Raw genomic sequence first — 14,125 nt, forward strand, 5'->3', positions numbered from 1 at the left:
CCCAGCACCAGTGCAATGACGGATTGGTAGAATCCTTAATTAACTGATATTTTATATCAAATGTGTATTTAAGATATATAATGTTTCTGTTGATCAGCAACAATTACACATAATAAACACATTCCTGATTTATAACATCTTTATTTATGGACATGTTTTGAAAGGAATTGTGCGTTGCTGCAGCGTTGACATTTTGATTTTGGAAAATAGCAGTCTATTTAAAATTATGATTTATTTGTTTTGAATGAATCCCTGCCAATCCCTTATGCCCTGTTTGCAGGAACTATTAGAAGTTCAGTGGAATGTTGACTAAATTACAGATAGAACAAGTATATATGGATGACACCTTCTTTTATTCTAGAACACATATCCATATATACTTGTTCTATCTGACTTCCAACTTCTACAATGCCGGGGCGGTGGGGTAGCCTAGTGGTTAAAGCGTTGGCTCATCACGCCGAAGACCCGGGTTCGATTCCCCACATGGGCACAATGTGTTAAGCCCATTTCTGGTGTCCCCCGCCGTGATATTGCTGGAATATTGCTAAAAGCTGCGTAAAACCAAACTCAGTCAGTCAGTTCTACAATGCCACTTAAAGAAGACTAAATTAAATTACTCTTGACAACGTAACATATGTTATATTTGGGATTACACTTTCTTAGTAAACATATGTTACATTTGACCACTTTCTAAAATGGCATTGTGTTTTTCATACTCTTGACAAGCCTAAAAGGTTTTCTTCCTGCTTTTGTACAGAACGAAACTACAGGATAAAGAGCTTATGCGTCAGTTGATTAGTTTGTTTAATCAATGTTTGTAATACAGCTGAGTATCTCTGAAATCACATCACAAAATATATATTATGATACTGACTGGCCTGATTTGTATCACGATACACCACATCAAATGGTAAGAAATAATTAACTCACTGAAATACAACAGGAAAACTGAAAATTTAGCAGACACATCAACAACTGCATTTTCCAGCATGCTAACAGGTGACGTTACACTACGTCCACAGTTACAAGGCTAACTCCATCTGTTCCGGGTCTGTTTATGATGATTCATGATCCCACAAACTGACAATTGAAGTATCGTCTGTACCAATCCTGCAACGAATACATTGTGAGGGAAATACAATATCTCTCACAAATACATAGTATTGAATACAAATATATATTTATTAATTACTTCACATTTAAAGTTACGCAATTAAAATAACAAACCTGTCATTGCTTAGGTTGAAACATTCCAATGATAATGTCTGTAAAACAAAAAAAGCTTATAACCTAATGCCGCCTAATGCTAAGGGCCTCTTTGGTAAAATGACAAAAGTTATGGTACTGCATGGCTTGGATATACTAGTATTACATTTTGCGTATCTCATGCTGATAAACAGCAAACTAGTTGCCAGCAAAAACACTATGGTAACATTTTTTTGTAAATATTTGATTTTAGTGACCATGAATAATGAATTTATCTCTTTAAGAGATACAGTTTGATTTACCGAATATGTAAGTGAATCTTAGCAGGACTAGTCTGTTCATAAGAATTGATGACAGCGTAGGTATCAATGAATTGTTACATTCTCTCTAAGTATCCATACCTGCAAATACAGAGTTAGAAACGGTCTTAAGCAACCTATACTTTTCATAAGAGGTGACTAACTGGATGGGGTGGGGGTGGGGTCAGGCTTGCTGACTTTGTTGACACATGTCACCGTGTCCTTATTGTTTAAATCAATGCGCACAATGATATTTGGACGTCACAAAAGAAATTAACTTTTGTTGTTTTTTAGCTGTCTACATAGAAAATCGTTGTATGGCATTCATAAGTAATACTGATCAAGGGGGAAATTTATTGATGTCAACTTGTGTGATTTGTTGAACATGACATATAGTAGTAGACAGGATGGTGGTACGGGACCAAGGTAGCTAAAGCTTTATTACATAGATAAAGCTTTAGTCGGATACCTTATTTTTACTGTTATTACCTATACAGAAAGCCTCATTTCTAAATAATGCTTTAGTTGGATCAAGTTATCATCCATCAAGTAGTATATCATCTGATTTCATCTATATCCATATGCCTCTATGACACTATGTCACATTGACCTCAACGAAACAGTTTATGATGCCTAATCTCTTTGGTGTTGGTAATAAAGGCTTGCTGGGCCTTTTTCACCCCTTGTTCTATGAAACAAGAGATTCGATCCAAATCTCATAAGTCTGCTGCTATCAGTGAGGACGAGAAAAAAAAGTACATAGAACAAGGGGTGAAAAAGGCCCAGCAAGCCTTTATTACCAACACCAAAGAGATCCTAGGCGATTCACGTTAAACTGTTTCGTTGAGGTCAATGTGACATAGTGTCATAGAGGCATATGGATATAGATGAAATCAGATGATATACTACTTGATGGATGGGCCAGGGAGGGGGTTTGTGAGAGAAGAATTATTGATCGTACCGTATGACACAGTGTTACCTCCCGTCAACACGACATAGATCAAATAAACACTTTCATAGCTTGATCCAACTAAAGCATTATTTAGGAAATGAGGCTTTCTGTATAGGTAATAACAGTAAAAATAAGGTATCCGACTAAAGCTATGTTAAAGCTTTAGCTGACCACCATAGGTAATATTACATGTACATGTACATTCTAACACGACAGCCTGGTGCACCACAAATTGATCGATGAAGTCAAGGTCGTAGTCCGAGATATCCGACCAATAAAGCTTTATCTATGTAATAAAGCTTTGAAAGCTACATTCTGTTTGAGACTGCAGCAATGTCCACAAGTGGGAAAATAATGACATTACACTGTCACAAATAGTTGACAAAATTGAAGGCGTTAAACTCTTGGATGATACAATCGATGACATCACTCTCTCACAAGCTGCCGATGTAATGGAAACTGAATCTGCCGTGTTAGAGGTATTGACGCAATTGTCAGTGTCGAAGATGGGTGAATGTGCAATATTTCCCAGAACTGTATTTTCAATAATTATTGAGTTCCAAAAATTTAGAAAGTACTTAGAAAATGAAGTACTTTGTGACTAATTCAAACGTTTAATGATGTATTTGTCACTGTGTTTCCGACAATGCTGTCATTTTTGTCATTAAAAGAGTAAAACAAATGTTGGTTGTCTTTTTAGAAGGTTTACATCCATTTGAGACAGATAATTATGTTTGTTAAATGTAGGCGTGGCTAAAATTGCAAAGAGCCAATCAGAGAGTTCCTGTTGAAGGCAGCTCAATACTGGGTGTAGCTATACAATACACCACGGCTGAGATCAAATGGACCGCATTCAGAGCATGGGACAAACAGAAGTTGACATCCATAAATTTCAACTGATGTCAAAGGAGATAGTTTGAAATGTTGACTAAATATCCATGTGAGCTGTAGTGTTGTAGATCTGTTTTCATTCAAGGGTAAATATTGTCCCCATTATCTATGTACTTCAGTCTTCATGAGCTTACGAACAGGTTGGTTTCCTGGTAACTGACAGTCGCTGAATATCAGTGAGGGATTACATGTTGAGAGTTCACACACAGAGACAAGGGATATCATGTACAGGTACTGGCGGGGTGCAAACTTTCATTTTTTTCCAACTTTTTATTTGTCTACAGAGGCCCAGATATGCTGCGTATCCAGGTAAAATATGCATAGAAAATTTCCAATTACACATTGAAAAATAATTGTTGCGTACCAATTACGCATTTAAAATGTTAGATACGAAAAAAGTTTAAAACAAATGTGTACGGAATATATTTATAAAATTCGCTTGCGTAATGAAAAAGACATTGATTGCTATCAAGTTGTACTGTTAGTATAGGACTAGTGTTGTAATGTCAGTATAGGATGAGTGATTTTTTATGAAATCATTTCCATTCCATTCCATTACCATTCCATTATCTAAGTTGGTTTTGATTAGGTATGACATAAGGCAGAACATACCTGCTTAGTAAACTTACTCAATGACATAATACTTAGGTGAGTGAAATGACTGAAATACGCATATATTTAAAATGAAAGCAGTAGGTAACGGAATATGAAATACCCACTCAACATTCATAATACCCACTCCAAAAAAATACAGTGGGTACAGTACCCACATGAGCTAAATCTTATCTGGAGCTCTGTGTTTATTTCCAATTTTGACCAATATGATACAAAATTATTAATAAAATAGTTGTATTTTATTGTCAGTGTTGTGAAATTAGAACAAAACTCATCTCTGATTAAAATTTACAGATCTAACATTAATTGATGAAATGTCGTGTTCTAAACATATTTCATTGTTAAGAAAGACAAATGGATTAGGTACCCTATTGCCACAATGTTGTGTGTGTAGTCTCTATCCACTGCAAATGTAAAATAGAAAATTGAGCACTTGTAGAAGCAAACACAAATCTAATTATGCCCATGCTAGGTGAAAATACCACACTAGTTGTACTTAAATAGTTCAAGTACCTTTCTCTTTGATCCAGCTTAACAACTTTGTGGTAATCAAGTACGGTAAGCAAATACTAAGCTCACTGACCCACGACTGAGGTTTGTTAGTAATTGGCAATTCTGAAAACCAGAAACATGCTACAATATAATCTTGGCTAAAAGTGTGTCATTGTATTTGATGTGTAAAACATTTGCACTAGAGAGTATGCACTCGACAGCATGGTAACAGTGAAGTCTTACAGATCGTATCTCGGGTTTAGCTTTGCATAGCATGAAATCAGAATTATCTCCCTTTTACCATATTTCCCTGTTGACATGTCATCCATTGGCATGAGTAGATCAATGAAGTATTGTGAAAGTCTGGACCGACAACAAAAGCAAATTTGCAATTGTCAACCCAGTCAGCGAGTCTGACCACCCGCGTTGTTGACAGTCAGATCAATTTACTAGATAAGTATTGTAACATTAATTTAATCTGAATAGTAACATTAATTTGACATGCTTCAACAAACTAGAATTTGAGGGAGGGCGACAAACCTTTTGAGTGAATACTGCAGTGATACATATTATATTGTATTTGTTGTGTCCACATCTGTTGATATGTTTTCATCATGTTCATGCTTAAATGTGACAGTACGATATTAATCATACCATCTAAGCTTACTGAGTGGCAGATCAAGATGGTACTTGGAAAAGGGTATCCATTTCTCCAGGCTGCCAATAATCTGACCTGGCATCATGTATTTGTGACTTTAGTTTTATCCATCTTAATTAAGTGAAATTGATGTTGATGTTGTTGATGATGATGATGATGATGATGATGATGATGTCAGTAAGATAATACCAGTCAGTAAGATATGTTGTTAAATCACCTAAAAAGGCATTTGTGTAATCAGAGACCTTATAATAAAATAGTCATGGTCGTCTTCATCATCATCATCATCATCATCATCATCATCAGCAGCAGCAGCAGCAGCATCCAGATCCAACTACTGTTTATGCCCCTACTTCCTAAGGCTGTCACTCCAGACACTTGCCCATTGCCCAAGTCTCGTTGATATTTGTTAATTCTAGTCAGTTCAGCTGTTACCAGTCCGTAAAATATCACTGAAAATAATGCTAACAACAGGTTATATTAAGTTATTGTTACAGGCAGCCATGTCATTGTGTCCATCTATAACAAACTTAGTTATTCTGTAGATGTATCGTGTGTACAGACAAAAGAAATTCTATCTACACCTCCAAGGAGTAAATATGAACTAATCCATTAAATGTTCAGAATTGAATTTCCTGTCTTCGTAATAACCATGGTAGCAATGTAACAGTTTCTTTGGCTGTGAATTATTAATATAGTGTTTATGAATTTGATACACTTTTTACGTTAAAAATTTACAATGGCATCACTTACATTTGAGCCGAGGGCAAAACAATTCTACCAGCTTCTTATCTTACCTGCATTAGCATGTTTAAGGGACACTCTAACATCTGGTTTCCATAATCGTTTTAGATACAGGAATTCCTTGTGCATAGTCACCACCCTCTTTCCTGGCAGGAGGAAAATTTCCGATTCTGCTGTTTGATTTGTCAACATGACATTGTAGCTGATAGGCTTCACCCAGTTTTAAATATCTACGACTTGTCACTTTTGGATTTCATTATATGGTTCTGTTTATCGCTTCAACTGAGCCGCTGTGATGTGACTGAAAGCTTCACAACACTCAGCTCTACTACATGCATTAATGCTCACACCTTTAACAAAACGGTCCATTGATGTGTCATCATTGCCTACTACACAGAACATAATATGCCCATTGTAGTGATGCTTTAGCTATTGACTAACGCCAACAGTTGGTGTGTGTAACTTGTTGTAAAGCCACAGCCGATCGTATGACATATAAAACCATAGCTGTTGCTCACTAGGAAACAGTAACTTGTCATGAACAGAAAAACATGTTATGCTTGTATTGTAACACTGATGCTGTAATCATGGTTGTAGACTGCACAATATCAAGTAAAAAACTAATTTAGTGAAGATTAGCTATATTTTATGTAATTGAAGAACTAATTATTTATGTCACAGAGATACAGATAAGCTGCGTATCTGCGTAAATTACGCAAATATTTATGTGAAAACTCAATTCCTATAAGTCTATTGTGGACAAGTACGCTTGAATTTTTGTAAATGCTCAATAAATGTGATCTAACATGCATACACACAAAAATGTCAAATCTTAGCTTAATAGCTTGTGTACCTGTGGATAGATAAAATAAGTGAGGTATATTGAGAGGTTCTATTTCAGGAACTTGGCAACTTGGATTCATTGTTATTGTTTCTCATATTATAGATCAAATATAAATAACAAACACTAACATTTAAACTTTATTATAGTTTTAAAATTAATTCAAAATGGCAAAATACCCAATTGAGTTTGAGTTACTCAAAGGTTACTCAAAGGAAAATTAGCATACCCAATTGCAATGAACACAAGGGAGTACATAACTCAATGACCCAAAATGTTATCTGTTGTTCTGTCTTTGTACTGATAAACTTTGAGGTGAGATACCTTAGCAGTTAATGCAGCCATGTCAAAGGTTAGGCTCAATTCTCCACACTTGTTCAATGTGTGAAGCCCATTTCTTGCATGATCATCCTCATTCCCTCCTCTTTTAAGGCCCCCAAATGTTGTGGTTCCGATTACCCGACCGACGATTGAATTCTGGTGCCGACCCAATTTTTTTTAGGGGAATGAATAAAATATGCTTTCACATCTCATTGTTTTTTCCTGGCACCAACAGATATCGGTCATTCTGATAGAGAAAGTTCATATGATGGCAACAAGCTTGATTGAATAAACAATTACACATTAATAAATGTTTTATTAGTTTGTACTTTACTTGTAAAAAGAATATGTAAAAAAAAAATCCTACCTACCTACCCTAAATTTTAAAGAGGTGTAATCGGAACCACAACAGTTATTTTATTTGGCCTAATTATTACCATTTTCCTGATCAGAACTACAGGTATTATATTGATGGCATGCACCACTATGTGGAACCCTGCCCATCATTTACCTGAATAAAGCTCTATATATATTGATCATGCTGTAAGCACTCAATAATTATTGATCAGGATGTCTATTCTAAGCAGTTGTTTCCCAGTCCCCTTCCATCGGTCAGCCCATGGGTAGTTGGGGAGAGGAGGTCCCCCACGCCGAGACAGGGCCCTTCACTGGCCCCTTGCACTGTTTACTGAAGGACCGGGCGTTTATCTACAACTCAGTCAATTACATATTGATACCAGGCTGGCCTGTTTTGTTAGTACAGTCATAAAGTGCCACCAGGAAACGTGCTAACAAAACAATTTATTACGGTTTCATATAGGACTTGAATGGCCGATCACTCATCCCTCAGCTGTGTACCATGGGACTTAGATAGCCGAAGTGCTGTACGGTTGACAGGGAGAGTGGGCACGCTTGTCACGGAACTTAGATCACCGGCACTTTTGCTTCATGTTTCTGTTGGACTGTAAATGTCCTTGATGAATAGTCTGTTTTGATCATGACTGATACACAGGCAACTTGAGCACAGGATGCTTTGGATTAGGAAATTCCCTTCAATGTAAGTATATAGCTTTCAGTCTTGGAGCTCTTGCAGTATTTGAAGTTAAGGAAAATATTCATGGTTAATTTGTGACAGCTTCATGAACTGGTGCCTATTTCTGCCTTGTTCTTAACATTGTAAATAATACCATATGTTCAATTAAGACATACCTCTGAGGATTGAGGCTTTTCTCTTTGTGTTTAATAGATAGGTGTTAATGTTTTTTAACTTTGAGATGAAGAGCGTGGTATTTCAGGATCTTAAACATTTCCATGGATTGACATATTAAACTATGTTTAATGCGCCCTTATTGTAAGACGTTATTGTTCAAGCTGTCTGCTGTCAAACTGTAAATAGCATCACACAAACTCTCACATAAGTTTTTTTTAAACAATGAAATTTTATATCTATCTATCACTATTATGGAATACTGCTGCCAAGCATCACTGACTGTGAATGAAGTCGGCAAAGATACAGCATTGCATTGAAGCTAAAAGGGATTTATTCTGATTTTATAACAGGTTGTATATTAATGCTATTAAATAGGACATGCATGTAACTCCATGTGTGACATCAAAGCACTGCATGTCATTACAAACAATGCCTATGCATATTTATAATTGAGGTACAGTTCTATAGGTGCATGTGTATATCTGGTTGTTAAATTGACATACTAACATAAAGATATTTTACTGTATCCTAAACATTTTTGTCCATGAATAAATAGTGCGCTTTAAAGCCAAGTGGTTAAACGTTTGCTTTACACAGAAACCCTGGGCTCAATTGCCCACGTGGATAGAACATGTGAAGCTACAGTGTTTTCTCTATCATATTGCTGGAATATTGCTAACAGACAAATAAAACCCAACTCACTCACCAATATGTAGTTAAAATCTATAACTTTAATAGCTCTCACAAATATGGGCCTGTAAAGTGTTAATTTTATGTGCTAGTTGTAAGTTAATATGTGTGCCAAGTGTAATAGAATGCACGCTAACCTTTTTCAGTTGTTAAGTTTATTTAATCGTCTATGTACCTATCTCAGAAAAAAGTACTCCAACGAACAGCTCAGCAATTTAAAATGTCATAAAGCTCAAGTTACTTTATTTTAGAACCTCACGAAGACAAGGAACCTTAATTTCATCACTGCTAGTGGTAATATCAGCATAGCTTCTTTAAAGTGTTTAATGTCGACATCCCTTGAAGACATACTAGTATCAGATACATGTCAGCTGAACTCTAGGTACATATGTACTTATTTGTGGAGGTTTTCTAAGAATATTCAAGTTTTGAATATGAAAATTCACATTAGAAAGATTTCATTGTTCCATTTTTCTTTCTGGATTGATACATCAAGTAGGTTTATGCAAGCTGTCTCGTGACGAGTGAATTATTGGGCTGCATGTTGCCGACTGCTGTTACACGCTGACTTATAATGTAACATTGAAATGACCTTTTAACATTCAGGCAGGCATGCTGTTGTACTAATGTCTAGAACTAAGCGGAATCATTTGACTTATAAGGGTACAAATGTGGAAAGTTAATGAATTGTTAAAACAATTTTTTGTGATTATTTATTAGGACTGATTTTATTAGGATTATGTGCATGTATAGTGAAAATATAGAACAATGTCACAAAATATTCAATTAGAAACTTGGTAATTAGCATTTATCAGGGTGCAGTTTCGTTTTTGGTTTATCATGAGGTTGTTGCAAAAGTATTATTGTTCTACATGTTGAAAATAATCACATTTGTGTGTTATTCATATGGAATTGAATTCAATTATTTATCTGTAATGTGAACATTGACCTGTAAACAGTGTTTTACCTGTTAATGCATCATTAACTAATATCACTGGCTCTAACTTCAGAATTCCCTATGCCGAACTACTAAGTGTTTTAGGGTAGATAGATGTTTTGTCAGGATTCAGATTGAGTTAGTCAACAAATGGCAATAATCTGTGTTGTAAGAAGCAACGAAATAGAGAGAGTAGCTTGGTGACTTTGTTTGCAGGTCATTATCAATAATGTTGAATGGTGCTCATAATACTGATCACAAAACTTGCAGTTCTTACTTGGTTACAGGGGTGGAAATAACCCATTGCCCGACGCCCGAGTCCAGTGTTTTTTTCTGTTGGGCAAGCAAATTTGTATATCACACTATACCAGTGTCCAGTTGACTTTCCAATATTAATTATGTTGTATATTTCAAAAATCAACAAGAAAGCGGCCGGTATAGTGGAAAAATTATCAGGGCAAGTGATTTTACATGTGCCACTGTAGCGGAGTACACTAGCAATTTTAAAGTTATTTCCACCCCTGGGTTATTTACAAACCAATACAATATGACTTGAATATTGCTGTCTGTAGTGTTGAACAAGAGAGAAAAGAAAAGTTGTCTATTTCTATGTTAAACTTTGTTCTATAGCCTATTGAACATGTTATCTTTTTGGTCACATGAGACTGCGTCTGTGGTTAGGTTCATCTTTTACTGTTTGATTGACATAGAACCTAAAAATGTCCAATTTGTAGGACTTGAATCAGGATCACCCAGACTGCAATCTGATCTCAGCATAGTAAGTTATTATCATTGATCAAGTATCTACAAAAAAGCCTTGTTTTCGCCACTTCAAATATGCCAAAGAACTTCCCTCTCTTAGATACACATCTAAGAGAAGTGCCCCCAAACTTTGTGTCAGCAGTCCCAACACTGCACCATTTTCAGTAGATTTTAGTGTTTTTATATGAACTTTTACTAGTCTGTCACTTTAATTAGACACTAATCAGAACAGGAGTCTAGGAAAATTCTGTGTGTTCTAGTAAGCTCTGCTGATAGTGGTGCAAACTGTATACAGGGCTCCAGATAAGGGCCGTATCGGCGTATGTACGGATAAAAAATATGCACGGTAGGAAATAATTTAGAAAACGTAGCAAAACACACCACAGCAATGGTGTACGGTCTTAGAATCACTTACTATCTTACACTTTATCTGAAAAAGTATTGTTTTATTGTTTATTGACCTGTTTACACAGGAGTAGCAATGTTGTGGTGGATGTATGAAACGAAACACAAGATTACTGATACTCCATCAATTTCCATTCAGTAATCTAAATGTACCCTTAGGTTTTCCAGTACTCCTATATTGAACAAATAAGGAGTACGTACTCCTGATGTTGAAAAGTTATCTGGAGCCCTGTGTATATAACGGTGAATTCTACTGAAACTGATGCTAACACAGACTGTTGGTAGCTTAGCTTTCTGGACTGAACAGAATCTTTTAGACTTGGGTGTTGACTAGTCACACATTAAGTTGAAAATTCATAAATGCTTTCTGTCAAAGAACATTACTACAGGTGAATACTAGTGTTGGGAATTGGTTAAAATCCCATAATTGATGATTGGCTCATTACAACCGATCAATCATCGAAAATAATTGGTTCGCGTCATTTATGAAATTTTCCTGGTTATTTTTGTTTGCGCAAAAAGAAAAAGAATAAACAATATAGTTCTTTGATATTTTTTTTTCAAATTGCACATCATTAAAAGGTGCCTAGTATGTTAGGAACATTAATTTCTTGGAGTCTTTGAGATAAATTCAATCATGACTTGGAACGAGCTTGTAGTGCTTATGAAATGTAACAGACAAAACCAACCTTGTGAAAAATGTTGTTAATGCAAAAAGTTTTTCACAATTGTTTGTGTTCGATTATGAGAAAACATGATCGATTGCTTGGTCGTTTAGTCACTGCGACCAATCTTCGATTATTTCAATTAATCGGACCACCACTAGTGAATACACAGTGCCTTTTAGAAAGTGGTCAAATAAAATGTTATGTTTGGGATTACACTTTCTCAGTGAAGTACAGGTTCTAGTACTTTGGGGTTGAGTCAAATCCAGGATTCGAACCCACAATCTTAGTGTGATACAGGTAATTGCCAGGATACAAACTACAGCACGATGTGAGCTGGTGATTAGGTGCTTTACCCCCATAGCGTGGATTCGAATCCCGAATGGGGCTCAACCCCAAAAAGTATTATGAGTCTAATTCCAAACATAACATATATTTTGTTGCACTGGTGACAAATCCTGTCAAAATTCGTAAAAAAGCTATATCTGCTCACCTGGTTGATACAGAAAATAGTTGCTCGATGCCTTTGCAGTCTGCTTGCTACAATGTGTGTCCTCCATTGTATCATTGTACTGATTGTATACATTTCATAACTCCCGGTGTGATAACAATACCAAGTGTTATTACAACTGGTTATCATGTAAGTTTTGTAACATAACCACCATGTCCCCTGCTGTGCTTAAGCTGATAATATTCAAGGATTATGTTCTCTGGTCTGAGAACGCCAAGTGATCATGAACGCCACTGACTGACTACCTGTGGCGATTGTTATGGAATACAATAGTCTAGGTATGAGTTAATTATGCGCTCAAAGGGGGAATTCCTTACTGGCTTGTAGGGAGTGTTATATTGCTGTACATGTCCGCGTACTAACTGGAATGACCCCAATGGCTCGACTGACCAACCCATTTGTTTGCTCTCTGTCGTGAACTAATGACTTGCTTAATTAAGACTTAGTTTGGATATAGTTTGCAATGGATGCCTTCCATTTACAAGTAGCAAGAGTCCAATCTGTTCACCCGAAATCACCCAGAATGAGGTACCCCGATCTCTCAAGATTATGCAAACGATGTCGGTAAGGGTTGTTTATTTTAATTTTATGTTTTAAGCTTAGGTTGACATGGAAACTGTGTCTACAAGGAGTATTTCGTAAGTGAATGCCTTTTTATATATACATGTATATTTGTTTTATTGATATATCGTGTATATCAGCCTGTGTGATATACAGGTATTGTGGGTGATCCAGTTGGCAATGTGTTGAGGGCACATATAGAGCAACTTAGCATGCGTTGTATGGTATATGGATCAGCATTGTGTTGACATGCTCAAATAGGATTATTGATATTATATCCTACTGAAGGTATTGAATATAGGGCTGTATTACTTAGGTGACATTATTTTCAGTTTGCGGATTTGATCGACCTGCGGAAAATGTCGGTCAGACAGTTATAAGAATACAAAACATTTATTTTGTTTGAGAACATTTCCTCTTGATTGCTCAAATTTAAAGCTTCCAAAATCTTTACAGTTGCTTTTAATTTGTAAACTTTGTAGGTAATAACGGACGCACTGCATATTGTTGTTCACCACTGCCGTCTTCTTCTAAAGAGAGCGGGGCGGTGGGGTAGCCTAGTGGTTAAAGCGTTGGCTCGTCACGCCGAAGACCCGGGTTCGAATCCCCACATGGGTACATTGTGTGAAGCCCATTTCTGGTGTCCCCCGCCGTGATGTTGCTGGAATATTGCTAAAAGCGGCGTAAAACCAAACTCAGTCAGTCAGTCAGTTTAAAGAGAGCCATCTTGGGAGTATACCTATGTATATGTATGTCTGTGTATGTATCCACAAGTATATTAAAAACATCTTACCCTTTAACCAATGTTAGCATATATTTTTTCTCTACTTAACCATCCACAACTTTATGCAAAGTTAAATAAAAACATAGTGTTAGTAGAAAAATATTCTCTGACTGTGTGGTGAGTGTGTGGTGTCTATATTGGATGACATGTATTGCCACAGAAACATGTATATGTTCATCTTTGTTTAATCCAGAATATCCATAAAGTGGTCAGCTTTACAAAAAATGTGTGAACATTTTAACTTTCATGTGTAACTTTGGCTAATATTGTGGCATTGTATTAGGTACTTCTGCTGGTCCCAGTAACTGACAGCATCTGAAATTCCCATTAAGGTATTTGTCAGTTTGATTAGGACTAGATAGAAACACTCTTTAATTGTATTAAGTTCATATAATATGAATTCTGGTGTCCCCCACTGACTTTGCTGGAATATTGCTAAAAGCAGCGTAAAACCAAACTCACTCACTCACTCACTCAGATAATATGAACCACTACTTTCCGATTTAAGTTTGTTTATACAGATATATTTGAAACTTCTGTCAATGTGTTTGCCTTGTTTTGACAAATGTGACGGCGAAACT

At 36.2% G+C, this 14,125-nt stretch overlaps 1 protein-coding gene and 2 long non-coding RNA genes across 6 annotated transcripts in view; 1 reads left to right on the forward strand and 2 right to left on the reverse strand.

Moving 5' to 3' along the window:
- LOC124290749 (CAP-Gly domain-containing linker protein 4-like) overlaps positions 1–14,125 on the forward strand; it is a 50,738-nt gene that overhangs the window by 5,747 nt on the left and 30,866 nt on the right. The window contains exon 1 of one of the 4 annotated variants that reach the window (XM_046727565.1): positions 7,952–8,076. The exons of the other annotated variants lie outside the window; for them this stretch is intronic. Coding sequence (XP_046583521.1) covers positions 8,048–8,076 — 29 coding nt within the window. The 5' untranslated portion in view covers positions 7,952–8,047. Of the gene's footprint in view, positions 1–7,951; positions 8,077–14,125 lie in introns of those variants that run through there. 4 annotated transcript variants of the gene reach the window in all.
- On the reverse strand, positions 720–6,165 carry LOC124290751. The gene is made up of 3 exons (XR_006902023.1): positions 5,911–6,165; positions 5,110–5,188; positions 720–1,110 (listed from the first exon to the last, which is right to left on the reverse strand). It is a non-coding gene; the product is annotated as an uncharacterized LOC124290751 (long non-coding RNA).
- LOC124290752 lies at positions 7,806–12,246 on the reverse strand. Its single transcript, XR_006902024.1, has 2 exons — positions 12,182–12,246; positions 7,806–8,050 (listed from the first exon to the last, which is right to left on the reverse strand). It is a non-coding gene; the product is annotated as an uncharacterized LOC124290752 (long non-coding RNA).

The sequence above is a fragment of the Haliotis rubra genome, unplaced genomic scaffold, assembly GCF_003918875.1.
Source record: "Haliotis rubra isolate DU_JTF1 unplaced genomic scaffold, ASM391887v1 Scf473, whole genome shotgun sequence".
Taxonomy (NCBI): Eukaryota; Metazoa; Mollusca; class Gastropoda; order Lepetellida; family Haliotidae; genus Haliotis; species Haliotis rubra.